We start from the raw sequence: 27,261 nt of genomic DNA, 5'->3' as shown, positions 1-27,261 counted from the left end.
ATGGTAGCCACAGTGTGCATTAAATCCCACAAAAGGTATAAAATATAAAGACAAAATATTGAAATAGCTACCCAAAAAAAGCTGTTTCTCACACAAAACTACTTTATTTATATTTTTGATGCATAAATGTTCTATATTGGTATCCTTCTTGTATGACGTTTTTATTCAGTTATAGCCGGGTGGGGTTTCAGTGTCCTGGTCCGTGTATCATCCAAAAACACCAGGGTGGGTCAGCTGGGAGACATCTGATCATTCCTGCTTATCACAATTATGGTGTGATTTGGCTGAATATTTCATATTGTATTGTGTGGTTTTAATACACTGGGGCATATTTATCAAGCTCAGGGGCGGACTGAGACCAACCAGGGCCCCTGGGCAAAAGTGTGGCAGGGCCCCCCACCTCCCCTTTGCTCCACCTACCTACCTTATCTGCCCCTCCTCTACCCTATTGTCCCTCCCATCTCCTTGCCCCTCCCACCCCATATACTCCTCCCACCTCATATGACCCTCCAACCTAATTATTTCAATTGCCATATAAAGTGACAATCTTTTCTTTTTTTTAATAAGAACTAAATATTGTAAATTAACAAGTACTTGTGCAACAAAAAAAATGTCCCCCTGCCTATATATGCACTACAGTATGGAACAGAAAGTAGTGAGGGGCAGACAAACAGTTAAAATCATTTCTGTTTACTTGTTACTGACAGCTAAATAGGTAATATAATTAATTTGTATGTTAATTGCAGTAAAGGGCTAACATTACTTATTAGTTATCAAAAATATACATCATAGGATTAACATTTGGGCTAGGGATGGTGCTGTTAGGTGGGACATTGTGTTACCCAACTATCATTGTGCCCATCACAGATTGTCCAGTATATTCAGGGCCCGTCTTTAACACAGGGCAAAAGGGGCAGCTGCCCAGGGCCCAGTCTCTGTTGAGGGGCCCAAGAGTCCTAAAAAAAAATAAAAAAATTTTATGGTTCATACCAGACTGCTGATGTGACATGGGGAACACACACATTCAGTCATAATACTGTCACAGTCAAAAGTACTCTGCTTATATATTTTTTTTAAAAAAACTGTGCCAGACCGTGCCGGTGTCATGTGACATGCTAAGCTAGTGTCATGTGCTGTTTTAGATGTGCACTGTGCAGCACTGAATGCAAAGCCCTAACTCGGTATCCAGCCATTCCTACTGCATCAGAAAAGGTCCTGCTGGGGTTACCACTGTTACCAGGTCACTGCTCTGGTGGTGGGGATTGTTTCTGGGTAGGGCTGACTGTAGGCGTATACAGCAGAAAGCTGGAGCGGCAGGCACATGAGGATTTGAGCATCTGTGCAGCTGCATACACTGCTCTCTTCAGTCTTGAGGCTGTGTGACTCATATCACACTGTATCCATGCAGCCTTGGGCAGACAGCATCCAGTCTGCTGGTCCTCTTAGCCCTGCTCTTTCTGCTGTGGCCCTAAGATCAACTAACTGAAGTTTGTTAGGGGAACAGTGCTTTGTAGAAAAGTTTCAGTGGGAAGAATAAGTGAGTGCACACACGCCCCTCCCCATGCAGCATTGTCTAGTGCAGGGTGAGATGGAACTTTTTCCTAGCAAAGAAGTGACATGTGCTGCTGTGGCTGATGTATAGTGTCATGCTGATACTTCACACATTAATGTAAGATTTATTTTTATAGTTTTTGTTTTCTCTCTGTCTCAGATTATACAGCTTCCCATAGTAGTTCTGCTGTTTCAGTCAGTAAACTTATATTTGTCTGCACCTCCATGCTTCCTCCTCAGTCTTTAACTTGCTTTGCTCCTGTTGGCTGCCCTAAATCTCTTTAACCAGCTAAACTCACACCAGAATCACATTCAAAAGAATATTAAATGAATCCACAGTGGAGGAATTTATATATTTATTTACTTATTAATACAGCTTAGGTCCAGTTTCACATATTGCAATTTATTTCATTTTTTTAAATGATTAGCCCAGTAGTGATGATCCACTGCTGGGCTAATAATTTTGAAAACAATTATAAAATAAATTGATTTAATTGTTTTTTGGGATGTTGGGGTGGAGAGCGAAATTACATGGGGTGGGGGGGGGGCAAGAAAATTTTTGCCCAGGGTCCAGTCAATATTAAAGACGGCCATGAGTATTTTGGTGGAGGACAGCAGGAGTCTGGTTTTGAGGATACAAATAAAAAGAGTCTTTAACTTACCCTGGGTCATATGATTCTTGGTTGAAAAGAATTTTTTTTAAAAAGGAGTTATACGGTCTTTTAAAGGGACAGAAAGATAAAATTATACTATAATATTAAAGATACTGCATGTTATTTTAACAGTGATATTATCCCTCATAGCTGTCAGTAGCCCATAACAGTGATATTATCCCTCATACTGTAGCTGTCAGTAACACATAACAGTGATATTATCCCTCATAGCTGTCAGTAATACATAGCAATGATATTATCCCTCATAGCTGTCAGTAACATATAACAGTGATATTATCAGTCCTAGCTGTCAATAACACAGCAGTGATATGGTCCCTCATAGCTCTCAGTAACACATAACAATGATACTATCCCTCATAGCTGTCAGTAACACAACCGTGATATTATCCCTCATAGCTACCAGTAACACAAAACAGTTATATTATCCCTCATATCTGTTAATAACACAGCAGTGATATGATCCCTCATAGCTCTCAGTAACACATAACAGTGATACTATCCCTCATAGCTGTCAGTAACACAACAGTGATATTATCCCTCATAGCTACCAGTAATACACTCTATATATATCTCAGGTACTAAAATGTAAAGGTATAGACACTATTGAATAGATACAATGTACCATTACAACATGAAATATGAATACAAAGACATAAGACACACAAATTGCCATCAAGTGCTAAATATGTTGAAAAATGTTCCCTACAGACACATATCCAATGGTATTCCCTAATCCCTTAATGCTTCACAAAACAGCCACTAATATACTTAAACTATATAACAGTTACAGTCCACATTTCTGATAACATATTTGAATTTGACTTAACAAACCTTGCAATGCCAACCACATTCTTCAGGGCTTGTGCATTCTTCAAGTGCTTGTGCAACAAAAAAAAATGTCCCCCTGCCTATATATGCACTACAGTATGGAACAGAAAGTAGTGAGGGGCAGACAAACAGTAAAAATCACATCTGTTTACTTGTTACTGACAGCTAAATAGGTAACATAATTAATTTGTATGTTAATGGCAGTAAAGGGCTAACATTACTTATAAATTATCAAAAATATACATTATGGGATTAACATTTGGGCTAGGGGTGGTGCTGTTAGGTGGGACATTGTGTTACCCAACTATCATTGTGCCCATCACAGATTGTCCAGTATATTCGTGGAGGACAGCAGGAGACTGGTTTTGAGGATACAAATAAAAAGAGTCTTTAACTTACCCTGGGTCATATGATTCTTGGTTGAAAAGAAAATTTTAAAAAAAGGAGTTATACGGTCTTTTAAAGGGGCAGAAAGATAAAATTATGCTATAATATTACAGTTACTGCATGTCATTTTAACAGTGATATTATCCCTCATAGCTGTCAGTAACCCATAACAGTGATATTATCCCTCATACTGTAGCTGTCAGTAACACATAACAGTGATATTATCCCTCATAGCTGTCAGTAATACATAGCAGCGATATTATCCCTCATAGCTGTCAGTAACATATAACAGTGATATTATCAGTCCTAGCTGTCAATAACACAGCAGTGATATGGTCCCTCATAGCTCTCAGTAACACATAACAATTATACTATCCCTCATAGCTGTCAGTAACACAACCGTGATATTATCCCTCATAGCTACCAGTAACACAAAACAGTTATATTATCCCTCATATCTGTTAATAACACAGCAGTGATATGATCCCTCATAGCCCTCAGTAACACATAACAGTGATACTATCCCTCATAGCTGTCAGTAACACAACAGTGATATTATCCCTCATAGCTACCAGTAATACACTCTATATATATCTCAGGTACTAAAATGTAAAGGTATAGACACTATTGAATAGATACAATGTACCATTACAACATGAAATATGAATACAAAGACATAAGACACACAAATTGCCATCAAGTGCTAAATATGTTGAAAAATGTCCCCTACAGACACATATCCAATGGTATTCCCTAATCCCTTAATGCTTCACAAAACAGCCACTAATATACTTAAACTATATAACAGTTACAGTCCACATTTCTGATAACATATTTGAATTTCACTTAACAAACCTTGCAATGCCAACCACATTCTTCAGGGCTTGTGCATTCTTCAAGTGCTTGTGCAACAAAAAAAATGTCCCCCTGCCTATATATGCACTACAGTATGGAACAGAAAGTAGTGAGGGGCAGACAAACAGTAAAAATCACATCTGTTTACTTGTTACTGACAGCTAAATAGATAACATAATTAATTTGTATGTTAATGGCAGTAAAGGGCTAACATTACTTATAAATTATCAAAAATATACATTATGGGATTAACATTTGGGCTAGGGGTGGTGCTGTTAGGTGGGACATTGTGTTACCCAACTATCATTGTGCCCATCACAGATTGTCCAGTATATTCGTGGAGGACAGCAGGAGACTGGTTTTGAGGATACAAATAAAAAGAGTCTTTAACTTACCCTGGGTCATATGATTCTTGGTTGAAAAGAAAATTTTAAAAAAAGGAGTTATACGGTCTTTTAAAGGGGCAGAAAGATAAAATTATGCTATAATATTACAGATACTGCATGTCATTTTAACAGTGATATTATCCCTCATAGCTGTCAGTAACCCATAACAGTGATATTATCCCTCATACTGTAGCTGTCAGTAACACATAACAGTGATATTATCCCTCATAGCTGTCAGTAATACATAGCAGCGATATTATCCCTCATAGCTGTCAGTAACATATAACAGTGATATTATCAGTCCTAGCTGTCAATAACACAGCAGTGATATGATCCCTCATAGCTCTCAGTAAAACATAACAGTGATACTATCCCTCATAGCTGTCAGTAACACAACAGTGATATTATCCCTCATAGCTACCAGTAACACAAAACAGTGATATTATCCCTCATATCTGTCAGTAAAACATAACAGTGATATTATCCCTCATAGCTGTCAGAAACACATAACAGTGATATTATCCCTCATAGCTGTCAGTAACACATAGCAGTGATATTATCCCTTATAGCTGTCAGTAACACAAAGCAGTGATATTATCCCTCATAGCTGTCAGTAACACATAACAGTGATATTATCCCTCATAGCTGTCAGTAACACGTGACATAGCAGTGATATTATCCCTCATAACTGTCAGTAACACATAGCAGTGATATTACTCTCATAGCTGTCAGTAACACATAGCAGTGATATTATCCATCATAGCTGTCAGTAACACATAGCCGTGATATTACTCTCATAACCGTTAGTAACACATAGCAGTGAATTGAAGCAGAGACATCAAGAATGGACAGGATTCCAGAGGTATATAATTTATATCCCTCTGGGGTCCTATCCCTTCTTTATGTCTCTGCTTCAATTCTGTAGAGCGCTGTACATTTTAAAAAATAAAGAGCACAATAATTTATATATCAATCTAGTACTTTTCTAAATGTGGTTGAGGAAAGTAAAGATATATAAATATATATATATATATATATATATATATATATATACTGTATATATATCTCAGGTACTAAAATGTAAAGGTATAGACACTATTGAATAGATAAAATGTACCATTACAACATGAAATATGAATACAAAGACATAAGACACACAAATTGCCACCAAGTGCTAAATATTTTGAAAAATGTTCCCTACAGACACATATCCAATGGTATTCCCTAATCCCTTAATGCTTCACAAAACAGCCACTAATATACTTAAACTATATAACAGTTACAGTCCACATTTCTGATAACACATTTCTGATAACATATTTGAATTTCACTTAACAAACCTTGCAATGCCAACCGCATTCTTCAGGGGTTTAAAAAAAATACAAATGTCAACTCACAATCATCTGCACTGCCAGTGTTTTCAGTATTCACTTGAAGGCACTTTTTTCAGCTTTTTAAATTAATCTTCTGACCCTTGACAAAATTTAGTATTACATGAGCCTTTATGGCAGGCAGCTAATCATCAGAGCCAGCTTTATCTATCACACTTGCAATGGGGAGGAATTGAATTGTAGGTGCACAGAAAAAAAGGGAAGGGGGGAAAATTATATATTGTAAATAACAATCTATCAAGAGCCTACCTCTCCACTAAACCACAACTAGGTGTGCTATCTTGATTTTTAAGGTTTTCAGCAAAGCTGGCTCTGATGATTAGCTGCCTGCCATAAAGGCTCACGTCATACTAAAACTAAATGTTGTCAAGGGTCAGAAGATAAATCAAAAAAGCTGAAAAAAGTGACTTCAAGTGAATACTGAAAACACTGGCATTGCAGATGATTGTGACAATTTTTTTTTAAGCCCTGAAGAATGCGGTTGGCATTGCAAGGTTAATTTGTGCCAAACAGACCAGAAGGCAGATTTATCCACAAACAGCCTGTTTGTGGATAAATCTGCCTTCTGGTCTGTTTGGCTCGAATTAACCTTGCAATGCCAACCGCATTCTTCAGGGCTTAAAAAAAATTGTCACAATCATCTGCAGACTGCACTGCCACTAAGTCTAACCCCCCTCCTCCCTCCAGTACAAAATGCAAAGGAGTATTTTTTTTTTACAAGACAGGTATTCACGCCATCCCGCCATGCCAGAAGTCTGATAGTTGGGTTCACATTTATTACCTCCACTTTTCTCTTGCCATCTGGTCCTGGCCCCCCTTCGGCAGCAGAGGCTCCTTCACTATCAGACATACCTCCTTAAGTCCTTAGTCAGCGTCGCCTCGGCCCACCTGGCTGGCTCGGTCCTCCTTAGCAGCTCGGCTCCTTCCTTCACGTGTGACCACTGTCTGTCGGCTGCAGCTGCCGCCTAACCTAAGCCTCTAATGTGCGCAGTTAACATTGTGTGCGTACGGCGTGTGGAGGCGGAGCTGAGCAGCCAGACAGAGCCAGGGCAGCTGGGCAGGTGATCATTAATATGTGGACCGGATTCCGGATATATACAGACCGGCCGGTCCACATATTGCAGGGCTGGCTGCCGCTTACTTACTTTTTACACCGGCTCCGCACTCCAGTCTTTTGTTCCTTCCTACTTGTCACGTCACGTTAACCGGCTCCTGCTTCATCTAAGTTCACTAAGTTCCTTTCCTTCATTTACAGTCAGATCTCCTCCACCACCGCACTGGAGCCCCTAGGGTTGCCAGAAAATTCCTGGAGACTTTTTAAGTGAGCACGGAAAGGGTGTGGCTTGGGGCGTGGTTAGGGGCGTGGCTTCTTACGGCCTTTAAATTCATTATGAAATAATTTTTTTAAATATATATACATATATATATATATTATATATAATATATATATATATATATATTATATATATAATATATATACTATATATATATATAAAATATATATATATATAATATATATAATATATATATATATATATATATATAATATATATATATATATATAATATATATATAAAATATATATATACTGTATATATTATATTTAAACATAATTAAGCCCCCACAAAAAAAAAAATGACCAGCAGACACAGCCAAGTATTACTTACAGTGTGGCTGCACGCACTGCTCTGCACTTGTTGGCTTAGGAAGGCTGCGTACTGCTGGCTGCTGCACAGGACCCACTAAGGTAAAAAATGGCCATGTTTCAGCAGGCAGACACAGCCCGCCGCTGGCCACTGCACCAACACCCCTGCCTGCCTCAGTCTCTCTGTCGCTGTATGTGGTATAGAGGCGCAGGTGTTTTCTTATTCGATGTTCCAGAGTTGCCTGAGAATGAAAGGGCTTTATTTCTATGTGTGTAGATCAACACCACATAATTGATGCAGTATACTTACTCTGAAAAAGTTCAGAGTCCGGCTCCCTCTTATGAGTTAATCTGTGTGATATATTGAGAATAGAGATTTCCCAAATCCAATGTGGCTGTGAATACAGAATAACGTACTCAAAATACGGTGTGATATTGATGTGCAGTATACTTACTCTGATAAAATCGGAATCCGGCTCCTTGTGCAGCGCTCCCGCTGATATGGTAGAAGAATCCAAAGGACAGCAAACAAAATTCGTATAAAATACAAATTTATTTAAAACATGTCACTATAGACAAATAGGTAAAAGCTCATAATAAAAAGCTCTACACGTTTCAACGATATTACGTCTTTCTCAAGAGCAGTAAAATAAATGCTCTCAGACTCAGCCTGCAGCCGGAATCGGATGTGACGACTCCTCGACCCTCTTCCCCCTTCCCATTGTCCCACACCAAGCAATCTCCGTCTCACTCTCCCCTGCAGGCAGCAGACTCACCCATTTTGTAACCCCGGGCTAAGCGCTCCTCTGGCCAGCTAATGTTTTGTAAAGTCTGCTCACTGCTGCACCAGAGGAGCGCTTAGCCCGGGGTATTTGAGGCTAGTTCCGGGACACGGGACACAGAGCCTCAGACCGGGGCTGTCCCATTGAAACCGGGGCGGGTGGCAACCCTACCTGCCCCCCCACCCCCATGCCCCTCCGCAAAAAAATAAAAAAGAATTGAAGGCAAAATATATATATATATATATATATATTAATAAAAAAAATAATAGAAAAAACCCTGCAGCATCAGTATGATGCATGGGGCCCCTTTAAGAAGCCAGGCCCTCAGGCCAGGGCCAATTTGCCCGACTTGTCAGTCCGCCCCTGATCAAGCTCCGTATGGAGCTTGATGCCCCGGTTTTCTGTTGAGCCTTCAGGCTCGCCAGAAACACAAGTTATGAAGCAGCGGTAACCTGTCAGCGGTAACCTGTCCGCCTGCTCTGAGGAGGCTGACAGAACTCCCAAGAAATCAACACGATCGAATACGATCAGGTTGATTGACACCCCCTGCTAGCGGCCGATGAGCGACTTATCGATGTGCGGCGGACATGATCCGCAATATCGATCATGTCCGCTCGCACGTTCATAATTAGGCCCCACTGTGTGAAGTTTTCTTCTTAGTATCAACTCTTATCGATTCTAATAAATATTGCAGCCTAATGTAAATAATACACCCAAATGCTATGTAAAGCTTTGTATATATTGTATTAGAAGTCTGTCCATGGCTTACCTTTTGATGATCTGTGCAAGGAGTCAGTGCGGGGGGTGCCAGTGGAAGTTCCACATCCCATGATTTTTAACACCAAATAGCTAAAAAAAAGATAAGAAATGTGTTCTTACATTTGAGTAATAAACGTCATTTAGTCATATAAAGTTTGTCATAAAAATGTAAATATTGGTTTTATGCAAACATTAAAATTAACTTGACAAGTTTACTTTCCGCTAAAATTTTGCATCATCACCTAATTTTATATGGACCCACAATAAATATTGCTGATATTATGTATTGGAGAGATAACAGTGTACATTTTAAAAGACATTAAATACACCTATTTTTTAGTAAATACTGTTCTTTGTCCCACGTTCCCTAGTGTCCCACGTTCCCTAGTGTCCCACGTTCCCTAGTGTCCCACGTTCCCTAGTGTCCCACGTTCTCTAATCTGTTTTCAAAATGTAAAAATTGCCTAATCTAGCTATTTGATTTGCAGCATTTGCAGGTAACAGTTTTTTTTAGTCAGATTATGAGTGGGGCGCAAACGTTTGTGGGTGAGCGATAAGGGGTTTATCGCAGGTGTTTGCGCTTGTTGGTCTTACCACTGGTATTACGAGTTAAAAGTAAATGTGTTTGTTTGAGCGCAATTGCGATTTACGCTAGAATAATTACCACGTCCTCGGAGCTCTGGTTAACTTTTGCTAAACAAAAAAGTGTCACAAAAAACACATTAAAAATTATAGTTACACTCATAGGGGCCAAATTATCAAGCTCTAAAGTCCACTGCTCCATAACTTGTCCGCCTGCTCTGAGAGAGCGGACAGAAATCAACCCGATCGAATACGATAGGGTTGATTGGCCGCGAATCTGCAGGGGGCGACATTGCACAAGCAGTTCACAAGAACTGATTTGCAATGATAAATGCCGACTGCATATGCTGTTGGCATTTATCGATGTGCGCTGGACATGATACTCTACATCGTATCATGTCCGCTCACACTATGATAAATTGGCCCCATAATAGCAACATCTAATAAAAAATATTTGAAAAATATATTCTACGCAAAAGTAATAAGGGCTAAAAGATATGAGTTCTCAGGTGTTAGAATTAAAAAGGCTTTAACCTAGAGATACATACATATATATGTGTGTGTGTGTACATATATATTAATATATTTATATGTGTATATATGTATTTACAGACATATATACACATATAAACACATAAATATATATGTATACATATATAGACATAAATATAAGTGCATTAGAGCCTTTTGCCTTTAATTGGATGAAAACTTGTAAAAACATATTTATGCGATCGGGGTTGGGCGAGAGTTGGTTGTCAGTTTCTTTTTTCCATCTTTTTTCCTTTAATGGGGGAATATGTGACCGTGCACGCAATATTCCAAGTTCGGCTTTTTGTGCTCGTTGGGTTAGCGTGCAAGTGAAAGCAGTTTACTTTCAACTCATAATACGAGCACAACCCGACGCGCGCAAAAAGCTTAATTCTAGCACAATTAATGCTCAAGCGCGAGCCGTAATTAGTACTCCACTTGTAATCTGGCCCTTTGCGTTTAGCCTCTTCAGCATTTTATGTCCTTTTAAAACAGATAGTTCTGTTTTTTTGTTTTTCTTTTTCTTTAAATGGACATCATAATACAAATATTAATTTTCTAAAAACATGTAATTTTGCATTGTTAACCAAGATAACAATGTGTTAACCAAACAGAGGGACCTTGCAGCTCCGAAGCAGGACACAACTATGTAGCCAATAAGGATTATTGTAAACCCCACCAATCGCTCACCATTTTCTGCTTGGGAGTTGCAAAGCAGCTCCCAATTGTGGGCTAGATTACGAGTGGAGCGCTATTTTTCATTTCCGCTCAAGCATTAACTCCACTAGAAGTACGATTTTTGCACTCATCGGATACTGCACGTGTTAGAAGTTGTAAGTAAAAAGCTCTAGGGCTAAACTGATGCACATAAAAAGCCGAAGTTACAATATTGCGATCACGTTAGTGTATTCCCCAATAGAAGTCAATGGAGAGCAAAAAATGTGGCGGAAAAAAAAACTAACACCCTACTCGCATGCAAACCTGATAGAATTTTCTCAAGTGCGCTAACCCGACATGAAAATATTAATATTTCACATTCCAATGTTCTTCACTTACAGGATAATGTCCTTTTTATTCTTAAATACACATTTCTTTATATATGTGTATATACCTATAACTGTATCTCTATTCATATAGATATATCGGAATAGATATGTATTTTACATGAACGGTATCCGATAATATATGTATATACATATATATATATATTATATTTAAAGGGACATTATACACTCATTTTTTCTTTGCATAAATGTTTTATAGATGATTTATTTATATAGCCCATAAAGTTTTTTTTTAAAATAAATGTATAGTTTTGCTTAATTTTAAATAACATTGCTCTGATTTTCAGACTCCTAACCAAGCCCCAAAGTTTTATGAGAATACCGTCAGCTACCTTCTCCAGCTTGCTCCTGTTTGTGTAAAGGGTCTTTTCATAAACAAAAGAAGGGGGAGGGGTGTGTGTCTTTTTTCCCACTTGCAGTGGGCTTTCCGGTTACCTTTTCAAAAGAGCTAAACTGTGAGTTTCTAAGTAAGTTTTTAAACAGTTTTATACTGGATTTTTATAACACTATCTGTGCATTGTATTCTTTATAGTAGTGTCTATTACATGCAGTTATATGAAAATTGGTGTATACTGTTCCTTTAACCCCTTAACAACCAAGGACGTACGCCACACGTCCTCAAAAAAAATACAGTTAATGACCGAGGACGTGTGGCGTACGTCCTTGGTTTGGAGAGCAGCTGGAAGCAATCCTGCTCGCTTCCAGCTGCTTTCCGGTTATTGCAGTGATGCCTCGATATGAAGACATCCTGCAATAACCCCCCTTGGCCATCCGATGTAGAGAGAGCCACTCTGTGGCCCTCTCTGCACCGGACATCGATGGCCGGTATCGTTGGTGGGTGGGAGCTTACGTGGGAGGCGGGTGGGCGGCCATCGATGCTCTGTGTGGAGTGGAGGGGGGCGGGATCGTGGGCGGGACCTACGGGGGCACGCACGGGTGCGCGCGTGCACGGTGGGCGTCTGCACAGGGCGGGAGCGGGTGGGAACCGCTACACTACAGAAAAATATTAAGTTAAAAGTAAAAAAAATAATCATTTTTTAAGTATTAAAAATTGAATCTAAAGGATCTGGAAGGGGTTGGGGGTTGGTCTTGGTGGGGGGGAAAGCTACACTACAGAAAAGGGCATTTTTTTAAAAAAAAAGGCACATTTTTTACTAAACTGGGTACTGGCAGACAGCTGCCAGTACCCAAGATGGCACCCATTAAGGCAGAGGGGAAGTGTTAGAGAGCTGTTTGGTGGGGGATCAGTGAGGTTGGGGTCTAAGGGGGGATCCTACACATCAGCATATGTAATCCTACACATCACCATATGTAAATATGCTTTAAAAAAAAAAAAGGCCAAATACCTTTTATTTTAGTACTGGCAGAGTTTCTGCCAGTACTTAAGATGGCGTGGACAATTGTGGGGTGGGGGAGGGAAGAGAGCTGTTTGGGAGGGATCAGGGGGTCTGATGTTTCAGGTGGGAGGCTGAGCTCTACACTAAAGATAAAATTAACCCTGCAAGCTCCCTACAAGCTTCATAATTAACCTCTTCACTGCTAGCCATAATACACGTGTGATGCGCAGCGGCATTTAGAGGCCTTCTAATTACCAAAAAGCAATGCCAAAGCCATATATGTCTGCTATTTCTGAACAAAGGGGATCCCAGAGAAGCATTTACAACCATTTGTACCATAATTGCACAAGCTGTTTGTAAATAATTTCAGTGAGAAACCTAAAATTGAGAAAAATTTTACGTTTTTTTTTAATTTGATCTCATTTGGCGGTGAAATGGTGGCATGAAATATACCAAAATTGGCCTAGATCAGTACTTGGGGTTGTCTACTACACTACACTAAAGCTAAAACTACCCCAAAAAGCTCCCTACATGCTCCCTAATTAACCCCTTCACTGCTGGGCATAATACACATGTGGTGCGCAGTGGCATTTAGCGGCCTTCTAATTACCAAAAAGCAACGCCAAAGTCATATATGTCTGCTATTTCTGAACAAAGGGGATCCCAGAGAAGAATTTACAACCATTTATGCCATAATTGCACAAGCTGTTTGTAAATAATTTAAGTTAGAAACCAAAGTTTGTGAAAAAATTTGTGAAAAAGTGAATGATTTTTTGTATTTGATCGCATTTGGCTGTGAAATGGTGGCATGAAATATACCAAAATGGGCCTAGATCAATACTTTGGGTTGTCTACTAAAAAAAAATATATACATGTCAATGGATATTCAGAGATTCCTGAAAGATATCAGTGTTCTAATGTAAATAGCGCTAATTATGAAAAGAAATGGTTTGGAAATAGCAAAGTGCTACTTGTATTTATGGCCCTATAGTTTACAAAAAAAGCAAAGAAAATGTAAACATTGGGTATTTCTAAACTCAGGACAAAATTTAGAAACTATTTAGCATGGATGTTTTTTGGTGGTTATAGATATGTAACAGATTTTGGGGGTCAAAGTTAGAAAAAGTGTGTTTTTTTTCCATTTTCCCCCATATTTTATAAAAAAATTATAGTAAATTATAAGATATGATGATAATAATTGTATCTTTAGAAAGTCCATTTAATGGCGAGAAAAACGGTATATAATATGTGTGGGTACAGTAAATGAGTAAGAGGAAAATTACAGCTAAACACAAACACCTCAAAAATGTAAAAATAGCCTTGGTCCCAAACAGACAGAAAATGGAAAAGTGCTGTGGTCATTAAGGGGTTAATTAAAAGGGACATTATTTTCTATGGGAAGAACATAGGAATGTAAAATATGCGTTTTTGTGCATCGTGTTTTGCAATTTAGATCTATTGGGTTAGCACAGTGTTTTTCAACCAGTGTGCCGTGAGAGATCCTCAGGTGTGCCGCGGCAGACTGACAACAGTGTGACATATTTTTTAAATTTTGCTTGTTTTGATGTGACAGGCTCATCAGGCAGGCATCATATACAGCCATGACATATTGACATTCATTCACAGACAATCATTATGATTGTTTGTGAATGAATGTCAATATGTCACGTATAGTTTGTAGGAGGCATGGCATGACAGCACAGTACGTGTGTATATATGTATATATATATATATATATATATATATATATATATATATATTGTATTAGGCTACAATGTGTGATTTTGTAAAATTTTGGGATGGTGGTGTGCCGCAGGATTTTTTAATGTAAAAAAGTGTGCCACAGCAAAAAAAAGGTTGAAAATCACTGGGTTAGCATACATGAAAACAGTATTCTTAAAGAGTGTTATTGAAATATTACATATAAAATAAGATATAATATCAATAATGAATTATGCATTTTAAGAATACTACATTTCCATGTACGCTAGCCCGACCGTGGTAAGATCTAAATCGCAAAACACAATGTGCAAAACCCATATTTTACATTCCTATTTTCTTCACATAGAAAATAATGTCCTTTTTATTATGAAATATGTATCTTACATGAACAGTATCAGATATATATATATATATATATATATATATATATATATATAGTAAGTATATACAGTATATAAATATAAATCTATACCTATAGGAATAGATATGCAGGTAGAGGTATATACACATATTTATAGATATATGTATTTAAGAATAATAAGGACATTATCCTGTGAGTGAAGAACATTGGAATGTTAAATATTTACAGTAAATATACAGTAAAACACATAAATATATCTGTACACACATCAATATATATATATATATATATATATATATATATATATATATACACATAAAAACATACATATACAAAATATATGTCTCTCTATGTTAAAACTCTTTGAATGTCGTTTTCCCCCTAACACCTGAGACCTTATATCTCACAATATAGAACAACGGTAAAAAGGGGAGCATGGAGTAAATGCACAGAATTTTTTTTATTGGAACATGAAATAAAACAAAAAATAAAATGTATACTTGCAAGTAAAGAAAAAAGCTTACTATATAGTCCTTGCAATTAAAGGTGTTTGTGAAACAAGCAAACCTGCAGTCAGGATTATCAAGCAGCGTTCATCAGACCGCTGCTTTCCTGCCCTGTTCTCCACCTCTCTTCCGACAGGGGAGATTGACAGCTTCTGCACGCATATGAATGTCAAGATTCAGGGTGTCCATACTTTGATTTTACCTCACATGGTGCATAGGCAGCTTGGCTTCAGTTCCTCACACACTCCTTCTTCTCCTCTCCTTCCCTTCTAGGGTTGAGCTGAGACCTCCATGTCTGACAGCAACTCCAGACTATTCCTCTGTAATAGAGTCTCACCCACTCAAGGTGCAATAGTCCTTTTTCTGCTGAGAGGAGCTAAATAACCCCAGAGCAAGCCACATAGAAATTTAAGCACCTTGTGTTCCACACACAGGGTCGTCTTTAATATTGACTGGACCCAGGGCAAAAACTTTCTTGGGTCCCCCCATGCAATTTTGCTCTCCACCCCAATATCCCAAAAAAACAACTAAATCATTTTTTTTTTTAATTATTAGCCCAGCAGTGGATCATCCACTGCTGGGCTAATCATTTAAAAAAAAAATTAAATACATTGCAATATGTGAAACTGGACCTAAAAAGAACTAATAAGTAAATAAATATATAAATTCATCCACTGTGGATTAATTTAATATTCTTTTGAATGTGATTCTAGTGTGAGGTTAGCTGGTTAAAGAGATTTAGGGCAGCCAACAGGAGCAAAGCAAGGTAAAGACTGAGGAGGAAGCATGGAGGTGCAGACAAAAATAAGTTTACTGACTGGAACAGCAGAACTACTATGGGAATCTGTAAAATCTGAGACAGAGAGAAAACAAAAACTATAAAAATAAAACTTACATTAATCTGTGAAGTATCAGCATGACACTATACATCAGCCACAGCAGCACATGTCACTTCTTGGCTAGGAACAAGTTCCCTCTCACCCTGCACTAGACAATGCTGCATGGGGAGTGGCGTGTGTGCACTCACTTATTCTTCCCACTGACACCTTTCTACAAAGCACTGTTCCCCTAACAAACTTCAGTTAGTTGATCTTAGGGCCACAGCAAAAAGAGCAGGGCTAAGGGGACCAGCAGACAGGATGCTGTCTGTCCATGGCTGCATGGATACAGTGTGGGATGAGTCACACAGCCTCAAGACTGAAGAGAGCAGTGTATGCAGCTGCACAGATGCTCAAATCCTCACGTCCTTGCTGCTCCAGCTTTCTGCTGCATGCGCCTACAGTCAGCCCTACCCAGAAACAATCCCCACCACCAGAGCAGTGACCTGGTAACAGTTGTAACCCCAGTAGGTACTTTTCTGATGCCGTGGGAATGGCTGGATACCAAGTTAAGGCTTTGCATTCAGTGCTGCACAGTGCACATCTAAAACAGCACATGGCAATAGCTTGGCATGTCACATGACACTGGCACGGTCTGGTACAGTTTAAAAAAAAATATATATAAAAAAAAATATATGTACTTTTGACTGTGACAGTATTAGGATTGAATGTGTGTGTTCCCCATGTCACATCAGCAGTCTGGTATGAACCATAAAAAAAAAAAAAAAAAAAAAAAAAAATTTTTTTTAGGACTCTTGGGCCCCTCAACAGAAACTGGGCCCTGGGCAGCTGCCCCTTTTGCCCTGTGTTAAAGACGGTCCTGTCCACACAGTGCAGGTTTATCACACAGCAGGACTGCCGACAGACTTGCATTTAGTGTATTCTAGGAACTTAGAAGAGTTACTGCCTTTTACTAGAGGATCGCTCTATCCCTCTAACCATACTGTGCTCCAGCTCCTCCCAACCGCAGCAGTGTTTATTGAAGCATTTCCGTTCTCTGTCCAGGGGGAACTTAGTTCCACCTACAAAAACAGTGCAGGAACTCCGTTCCCATTCGTTCCTGCTGGACTTGATCCCTATTTAAGCACTTATACATTTTTAAAACAAACATTTTTTTAACATAATTTTTATTAGATAGTGTTATAATGATTATAACTGTACTTTTAAATGTATTTTTTATGTGTTTTGTGCAACTTTTTATTCGAGTGTAACAGTTAATCAGAGCTCTGAATTCGCACTATCCCGACACACATTAAAGTAAATTGCACTTGAGTCAACCCGTTTACTTTTAACTTGTAATATGCGCTCTACTTCCGACGTGAGCAAACACCCGCAATAAACCCCTTATGGCTCACACGCAAAAGATAGCACTCCACTCGTGATCTGGCCCTGTGACGATACCGGCATGTTATCCTTTGTGGGGGTTAAACACATAATTATCTAGGGTTAGTATATTAGAGCATGAGATTTTGCATAAGAATGTTCCTTTAAATTTGGAAGCTGATTAGTGCTTCTTAAAATAAAAAGATGAGCACACAAAGGTTGCTCAATTAAGAAATTACTACATTATAAATATACTGTGCGTTTATTTCTAACTCACAATGCTAATTTTTTTCTAAGGACAGGAGAGTTTACTATTATTTATTGCAATTTACAGTGCACTGCTTATATTACATAATTTATAGATAATTATTTTAATATAGCTAGATAGATAGATTTAAAATGGAAATGTACAACATAAATGTTTTAAAAAATACAATAGACATAATGGTAAATAAATATTGTGTTTGTTAATTGTGCTTAGCACAAAGTGAAACTGCGATCTCGCCGGGAGCATTAGTCAGCCACTTGTGCAACAGGCAAATTTGCCCCTTTAAAGGTGCACGTTAAAATAGCTCTACACTCAGAATTTAGCCCAATGACATTTCCACAGCAAATTGGATGATGTTAGGAAGAAATGCCACCAAGCCAAAACAACTGTTACCTGATCAATCAATTAAAGTTAAACATTAGCAAGCACTTTTACACTAATACCTAAAAAATCAGTAACCCAACAAAAAACACATGTCCACTGTGCTCATATTACCCCTGTTGGAAAAAAAAGAAGACATACACACATCTCTATGGTTTAAAAGCATGACAGGTTAATTCCACACATTTCATTTAGAAGCATCCCTACACCCTTTCAGAAGGGATAAATCAACATACAGGACCTCCATTCCATTCAATCCCTTTTGTCGTCATTTTGTTTTTCTGTGTCTTTTATCGTGCATTTTTTCAATATGATATCACAAGATTTATGAGACTTTTTTGGGGGAGATAACAGTTTCAGGCTTGAGGGGTATTAACGGCAGAAGTATTTTGTGATTGTGATCACTGGAAAACACAACGACAATATCAACCGATGTTCCGAAAAATCATTATCTGCTGAAAACAAGCATAAGGTGTTGATCAACCCCATAATATTATAATTTAATGGTACAGCTAAAAGTGTGAAAGATAATTACATTTTATCATTTTGTAAAGAAAAGATAAAACATTTCATAAATTAAAGTTAACTCATGTAAAATTAAATGTCTGATAGGAAAGCCTCATCTCGTCTTATAGATAGATTACGTAAAGGTATTTAATAATGACTCATTTTTACTTGGAATGTGTCCAAAGGAAAGTGAAGGTCAGTATTATTAATCTGATCAATGACAGGGTAAAATCTAATATTCAGTATAATATTTTATGATATTCAGATGGAAAATAATAGAGAAGACACTCAGTGTTGTTCAACAGCACATAACATACCTAATTTTATCTGCTGATAAATCATTTGTTGTTGTTCTTGGTTACTATCCTCAACTATTCTACAATTTCCATTCAACATAAAAACTAAAGCTCAAAAAAGTGCACAACAAAAATATGCACTTAACAGAGCATGTTCTAAACCAACCAACATTAAAAAAACATTTTTAAGGGGGCGTCAAAAATGTCAATATAAATCCCTACACCCTATCCTAGCCACTGATTCCTAACAATAATGATTATTCATATAAAATGAAAATGTTTATCGATTTAATAATTATTTTTTAATCTACTTTTCAATATTGCATCCCTTCATAATTATAGTTCTTATGTAAACAAATATGATTAATATTATATTATTACTATTATGGTCTTCATTTATTTGTGTTGTCTTACACAGAGTGGTTAATGATAAAAAAGTGATGCAAATACATTAAACGTATGAAACAAAACAAATAATAAGAGAGGAGGATGGCCAGATGCCAAAAGACATTACAATCTACAGGTTTAGGACTCCAGGCTTGGCCAACACAAGATCACAATCTAACCAACTAAATCATTTTATCATTTGTATTCTATTTTTATTATGTTTGAAAAATAACACTTTGGCAATTGTACATGCCAAAACTATTGCTTATTTAAGTTTTTTATAGACAAGTATAGTACCTATTTTCTGTTTTTATGGGGTTTTTTTATATTTGCTCTACAGCGCTCCAAGTTGAAAAATGTATTGTGCCCCTTTTCTAATAATTCTAGTCTGATGTAGCATTTTTACGCATGCGCAAAACGCGACAGTTTAAGGGGAGCATACCACTGAAATATATGTTCTATATACAATAATCCGTTGTTTTGTACTGGATGCATAGACTCATTTTCCTTTCTTTTTGCATAAATAATTCTAGTCTTACACTAGCCATAATATATTCCTACAGCTATTCCACCCTACAGCCACAATTGTCCTAGCCCTAGCCCTGCTATTACAGTAAACTTGTACTTACTCATATAAACATTCAAGTGTAAAAATAAATGACTTTTTGTTTGCAAACATACTTCTTTTTTTACTTTGTGTTTAATCACTGGAAATAGGTCAAATACATAATCAAACTGGTGCTACTGTGCTGCTACAGATGAATATACTGTTAATGAGCCAATGAGAGCCATGCATACATTTGTATGACCCAGCTACTGGCTGCATCCTCATCTGGAAAAGAATAAGGTGTTCCAAGAGTGTAACTTTGACTACATGGTTAACCTTTAGAAGGGTAATAAGCACACAGTAAAGGAATAAGGGAATGTGTTTCAAAATAAATTGTTCTAATAAAATAGAACATTTTGGACCAGATTACAAGTGGATTGCTAACAGTTACTTGTGAGTGATAAGGGGTTTATTGCAGGTGTTTGCATGTATCGGGTTTTCCGTTCGTATTACAAGTTGAAAGTAAAAATGATCGCTTGAGCGCAATTTAAGTTAACGTGTCTCGGGTTAGCACATTCTCAGAGCTCTGGTTAATTGTTTACGAAACAAATATAATGTCACAAAACACATACCAATGCATTACAAAGTATAGTTACACTCATAATAGGATAATAGGAATAAATTAGAAAGTTGCTTAAAATTGCATGCTCTATCTGAATCATGAAAGTTTAATTTTGATTAGACTATTCGTTTAAGTAGATGAAAGCATGAAAAATAATAATAATGCAATATTCATATTTAATAGTGTCATACTGTGTATTCACTGTAAATAATTCCCATTCCAATGTTCTGCACATAGCAGAATATGTTCTATGTATTTATAAAAAGATGTTCCTATATATATATCTGTATATATCTATACCTATATATAATAGGGCTGTCAAAAATAATAGTTTTGACGATGCATCGTGATGCGGCATGAAACGATTCTGCATCGATGCGGTGAGGCGCGAGAATCGATTCACGTTACCCACGTGACCCTGCCTCCAGGACAAGTAACAGAAAGTGCGCAAAAGTGCGCGGTACAGCGTTTTGACGTCACTGACGTCACGTCACCCAATAAAGCAGCATGGGCGCTCCATGGGTGGTCTCTGGAAGTGCCGAAGTTACGCAGTAGGAGCAGGACTGTTGCCTGAGATTGATGATGGTGATGACGATTCCGACTCCGAGTATACACGGCGGTATACAGTTACACGGCGGACTCATTTTTATTTTGTGGGAGACAGAGGAGGAGACCTGTGGTGAGAAACTAATAACTTATAGCTTAGTTAACCAAAACGTCGTACATTTTGCCAATGCCATTGCCTACTTACTGATAGAAAGAGCACAATAAGGGGTACAATTAATTTTCAATACTTAACGTTATGTTACTACTGACTGAGGCTCAGGCTGCTGCATAATTGCTGCATAATTGAATTGCATATATAAAATGTATTATAATAATTAAATACTATATTATCTAATCTATCTATCTACATGTTTTTCACATGGATGGTCTGTGGCCCCTCTACAATACAATCAATAATGATATCAATAATGATATGTTTTTCACATGGATGCCTGGTCTGCAAATATTGAAAATAATATACACTTATAATATATATAATATACACTTATATTATATATAATAGTATTTAATATAATAAATTTTATATATGCAATTAAGCAATGCAATTGCAAATGCATGTGCTGAGTGCTCTCTTAAAAGATGCCAATCCGAACCCAATCCCTGTTTTATTTATAACAAGGCTAAAAGCTGCATTTTTAAACATACTAAAGGCCATAAAACCCAATTTGTGATTCAAGAAAGTGCATGCAATTTTAAACACCTTTCCCTATTATATCATTTGCTTATCCTTTGTTGAAATGCATCGCCTCCTCCTTGTGTCGTGCACTTTGCAATGTGTGCAATGCATTGCTATTTCATCAACAAACGATATCTGAGAAGTATGAAGCAAATTAAATAATATAAGTTAGTTATGTTGTTTATTTAAAATTGTATTCTCTATCTGAATCATGAAAGTAAATGTTTGGGTTTCATTGCACCTTTAAGTGTGTAATATATTACAGTAAGTAGTGATGTCCCCTGCAATGCAATTTGTTTTCAAATGTTGGCAAAATGGCAAGTAGTTGAAGTTACTAGTACTTGTTGATTTTACATTTGCGGCTTGACATTTTGACAACTTAGTGTTTTGTTTTTTTAACACTGACATGTTCGACGTTGACAACAACATCATCCGTCACATATGTACATGTCATGCTAAAATGACAGAGGGAGACAAAAAAGATAGAGAGATAAAAAATGCACCTAGCATTTTAAAAGCAAGCATCTGGGCACATTTTGGATTTTATGAACATACTGGAAAGCACGAATTGGACAAGACACACGCGGTTTGTAAAGCCTGTCACACAAAAATTAAATACCTAGGGAATACTACTAACTTGAGAAATCACGTTAGCCGTTTTCACTCTGAGATGCTAACACCTGCCGCCAGTGCCACTGCCAAGGAAATAACAAGACTAGCTGAAGCTCATCAGCCAAGAATTGATGCAATGCTGTCAACTTTGCCGCCCAACTCTGAAAAAGGGAAGAGAATAACCAAAGCTGTGGCAACTTTCATAGCGAAGGACCTACGGCCTTACACTTGTTGTGGAAAACCTTGGGTTTCGCAACCTGTTGAAGACGCTAGAGCCATGTTATAAGATCCCGTCATGCAATCACTTTACAGAAAACGTTATACCTGCACTCTACCACGAAACAAAAGCTCAGGTAATTGCATCAATGAGCCAAGCCAGTCGAGTTGCAATAACGTGTGATTCATGGACTTCAGTCACGACGGAGTCTTATGTAACAGTAACTGCACATTACATTAGCAAGGACTGGCAGATCTTGTCGCATGTGCTGCAAACGAGAGCAGTTTATGAGTCTCACACTGGTTCTCATCTGGCGGAGCTACTGTCTCGTGTCGTGGAAGAATGGCAGCTGTCCGATAAATCTGTAGTGCTTGTGACCAACAATGCGTCGAACATGATTGTTGCTGCTCAAGTTGGAAAATTCCCTCATGTAAAATGCTTCACCCATACACTGAATCTCGCATCCCAGCGGGCGCTGAAAGTGGCCACGCTCTCCAGGCTTTTAGGCAGAGTGCGACGAATATCAACATTTTTTCACCGCAGCACTACAGCAAACCACTGTCTGAAAGAAAAACAGAAATGCCTTGGCCTGAAGAATCATAAGCTGATAACTGATGTGACAACAAGGTGGAACAGCTCATATCAGCTCATATGACATGGTCGAGAGGTTCTTAGAACAGCAACCTGCAATCTGTGCCACATTGTTGTCTCCAGAAGTCAGAAAAAGTGAGTCAGATCTCTGCACTCTCAACGAAACAGATGTGTCAAATGCAGAGGATGCTGTGAGTGCATTAAAGCCAATGAAAGATGCAACCACACTGATGTCAGAAGAGCGCAATCCAACTGTTTCTCTCATTGCCCCTCTAAATGCACAACTGCTCCAGAACATGACAGACACCATGGGAGACACACCCATGATCCATGAGATCAAGAATGCCATCAAAACAGATCTCCTGAAGAGGTACAGCAGTGAGGCAGAGAAGAAGATACTTTATACAGCCTCTGCCCTGGATCCTCGTTTTAAGGGACTGCCTTTTATTCTCACAGAGGAGGAGAGATTGGAGATATACAGAGGAGTGACTGAGGAGGCTGCATCCTTGGAGGTAATTTTAATTGCATCATGTTTCTTGAAAAATGTATAAATTGAAAACAAAAATAAAACATACCATCCATAACAAAATAGGCTTAGCTAGCAGTAGCTTGCTTAGTAGCTAGTTTAATGAGTACAAGATTTATTTATATAAGACAGTTCGAAAACGCCACAGGCAACTTTCCTCCTCCTCCGTCCATTCCTAATAGATGTGAGCTGTTGCATGCATTTATGCATTACTGTCTCTCTGAGCACACACATAGCATTAGCTGGCTGGCTGCTAGAGGTAATAATGAATGCTATTTTTTCTATTCTTTTGTTCAAACACAGATTGAATGTACTAGTACAGTTACATCTAGGAGGACAAACGTGGATGAAGTGCCACTGCCTGAGGGAAAAGAAACTCTGGAAGAAGAATCACCCATCGAGGAGGATAACCCTTCTCCTCCCAAAAGAAAGTCCACATCGCTGCTCATGACTTTGCTGGGACAGTCTTTCACTGACACTGAAGGTATAATAGAACCCAAGACCCCCTATGCCAAGGCTGAAGAGGAAATAGAGAAATATTGTAAAGCCCCATCTCTGCCTCTCACTGAAGACCCTTTGAACTGGTGGCATGTACATGAGGTCATATTTCCCCTCCTCTCTCATTTGTCAAAGCGATACTTGTGTATCCCAGGTACAAGCGTGTCTGCAGAGCGGGTTTTCTCCACTGCAGGAGATGTGGTAACGGCAAAAAGAAGCACCCTCAAACCAGAGCATGTGGATCAACTAGTGTTCTTACAGAAAAACCTACATATTCCATAATTCTGAGTAGTGATTCAGGTTTATATTAATATTTAATGTTTTTTGGCACATCCAGAAAGTACTGTGTGCCCCACTGCCCAGTGCAGTATTGTTAAGTTATTTTATATTTGTTAATGTTATATAGCTTATAGCTTTTTGAAAAATGAAGCTTAAAACCTTGAGTAAATCTTTGTTGGATCACAAAATATACTAGTACACGACACGACCGACCACGTCACTCACTGTCACAGTCACACACACACACAAACAATACAAAAGAAACAACACACAACTGCACACACCTCATGTGTGCGTGTCACCCTTCTTCACCATGATTCACTCTTTTTATGATGTGTGGGTTTTTTTGTATTGTTTGACTGTGTGTGACTGTGTGTGTGTGGTGTGTGTGTGTGTTGTCTGTGTAACAATATATTTGTGATCCCATAAAGATAATCAAAGTTAGTTAATCTAGTAGTTCAATGCTACTTGTTGTATAATGTCTATTACTACTTCTAGTGTTACTGTGATGTTTGCCAATCAGGAAGTGCTCTGTTTTGTAGATGTTGTGCTATTGTTTACAGCACACCTGTATTGTTTGCAATGCAGTGAGTGCATATTGCATAAGGGATTATTCACACTAAAAATTGTCTATTTTAAATAGACCCTTTAAGAAAGCTATCATATGTTTTGTTTATGATCCCAAATGCCATCCTACTCGCAGGCAGATCTGTAGGGGTTAACCTAATATAACCAACAGGTGCGAAACTACAGGGGGTGCAGAGTCCGCAGGTGCGACTGGGCCCCTGAGGGTGGGGGCCCTGCTTAAAAAAAATATATATATTTTTTTTTATATAATTTTTTTTTAATAAAAAATGTTAACCTACCACTGCCTGCACTGATATCATGTGAATGTGACATGACTACAGGGGTTAGTGTTTCTGTTATACCCATTTGTGTTTATGTGTGTGTGTGTATGGTGTGTGTGTATGTATGTGACTGTGTGTGTATTTATGCATGTATGTGTGTTTGTGTATGTTTGAGGAACCAGCAAATTACAGACCTTGTTACTACAGCATGGGGGGAGGCAGGGGGTAAACAGTGTCACTATACAGTACCACTATATATAGTATGGGGGGATGGACCATGTCACTGACTACTATGGTCACTTTATAAAGTACTGGGCGGGTAGGGTCAGGCCAGCCATCTCACCGGCAGATTACAGACTGTGTCACTAACTTACTATATACAGTACTGGGGGGTTAAATAGTGTCACTATATATATACAGTAATAGGGGGTCAGACCATCTCACAGACTGTGGGCACAGGGTACCTCCTTTTGCAGACATGTAATCTGATTCACATTTTTTTTCTGTGTTAAATGTAAAAAAAAAAAAATGTATTAAATTCACCTTTTTTTGGAGGGGGGAGGGGTGGTGGGGGGGCCCCTTCTTAGATTCTTGCATCTGGGCCCTGTGGTTTCTAGTTACGCCTCTGATAACCAACCAGTTAACAATAACAATGTGTGTACTGTCTAACTGTCTTTATGAGTGTATGAGTGTGACTGTGAGTGAGTGCCAGTTTGAATGTTGTTTGTATATATCTATGAGTGTGTGTGAGACTGAGTGCCTTAACTGCCTTTGAATGTTTTTGTTTGTATGTGTGTCTGTATATGAGTGTGAGTGTGACTGTGGCTGACTGGCTGTGGTGCCTTTGAATGTTTTTGTTTGTGTGTGTCCCACTGTCTAGTGTCTGTCTAACTGGCTATGAGTGTGCAGAGAGTGAGACCACTGAAGCCAAACCACTATTATTAGGGGAAGGAAAAGCCTTGACATAATAAATCGTAAATTGAAGCTTAAAACCTTGAGTAAATCTTTATTGGATCACAAATATACTGTACAGACAGTACACAGCACACACACACACACACAACAGCACAATACAAAAATGAAGCACACACACCTCAGGTGAGTGGCGTGCCACCCTTTCTTCACCATGATTTACTCCTTGATGTCTGTGGGCTTTTTTATGTATTGTTTGTTTGTGTGTGACTGTGACTGTGTGTTCAGTGACAGACTCAGTCACTGTTCAGTTGTGTGTAGTACTGCTTTAACACTAAGTAACTAATAACTAACTAATTATATTTGTGATCCCATAAAGATAATATAATCATCAAGAAGAAACCGTAGTTATAGTAGTTCAGTTCAATGCTACTTGTTTTAAATGTCTCTAGTACTACTGTAACTGTGTAAACTAATTTTATATGTCACATGTGTGTGTTGTGTGCACACTCTGTGATGTGTGTTGTGTTCCAGATTCACGTGATGTTTGTTTGCCACAAATTGACAGTCATGAAGGCACAGTGGAGTGCACATGTAATTTTGTACCGTATATAAGGGATTTATGTTTTGTTTTCTGAGGAGGACAATTTTCACACAAATCAGAAATAAGGTATTATGGTGGACTGGTAACTTAAGCTTAACCTATCTATTTTGGTTTTAATTTAATGTCTATTATTATATTATTATTATTACTAAGTAAGTAAAGAGATTAAATTAAAACCAACATAGATAGGTTAGACATTTATTTGTTGTTCATGTTTCTTTACAAGTGTATAGTGTACTATATGTATAAAATATACATTTAAATATTTTCTTTTATTGAAGAAGTACACTGCGAGCACTGCACTTTTTACACTACTCTGTAACTACAGTTTGATGCCATAATATTGTTTCCAAACCAATACAAC

At 38.0% G+C, this 27,261-nt stretch overlaps 1 protein-coding gene across 1 annotated transcript in view; it reads right to left on the bottom strand.

Moving 5' to 3' along the window:
* Window positions 1–27,261, bottom strand: part of PPEF2 (protein phosphatase with EF-hand domain 2) — a 141,085-nt gene that overhangs the window by 81,623 nt on the left and 32,201 nt on the right. The window contains exons 3-4 of the mRNA XM_053700166.1: window positions 8,028–8,112; window positions 7,740–7,814 (exon numbers count right to left, since the gene is read on the bottom strand). Coding sequence (XP_053556141.1) covers window positions 7,740–7,814; window positions 8,028–8,112 — 160 coding nt within the window. The remainder of the gene's footprint in view (window positions 1–7,739; window positions 7,815–8,027; window positions 8,113–27,261) is intronic.

Source organism: Bombina bombina, chromosome 2 (assembly GCF_027579735.1).
Source record: "Bombina bombina isolate aBomBom1 chromosome 2, aBomBom1.pri, whole genome shotgun sequence".
Taxonomy (NCBI): domain Eukaryota; kingdom Metazoa; phylum Chordata; class Amphibia; order Anura; family Bombinatoridae; genus Bombina; species Bombina bombina.
This window is presented reverse-complemented; position numbering and strand designations above follow the sequence as displayed.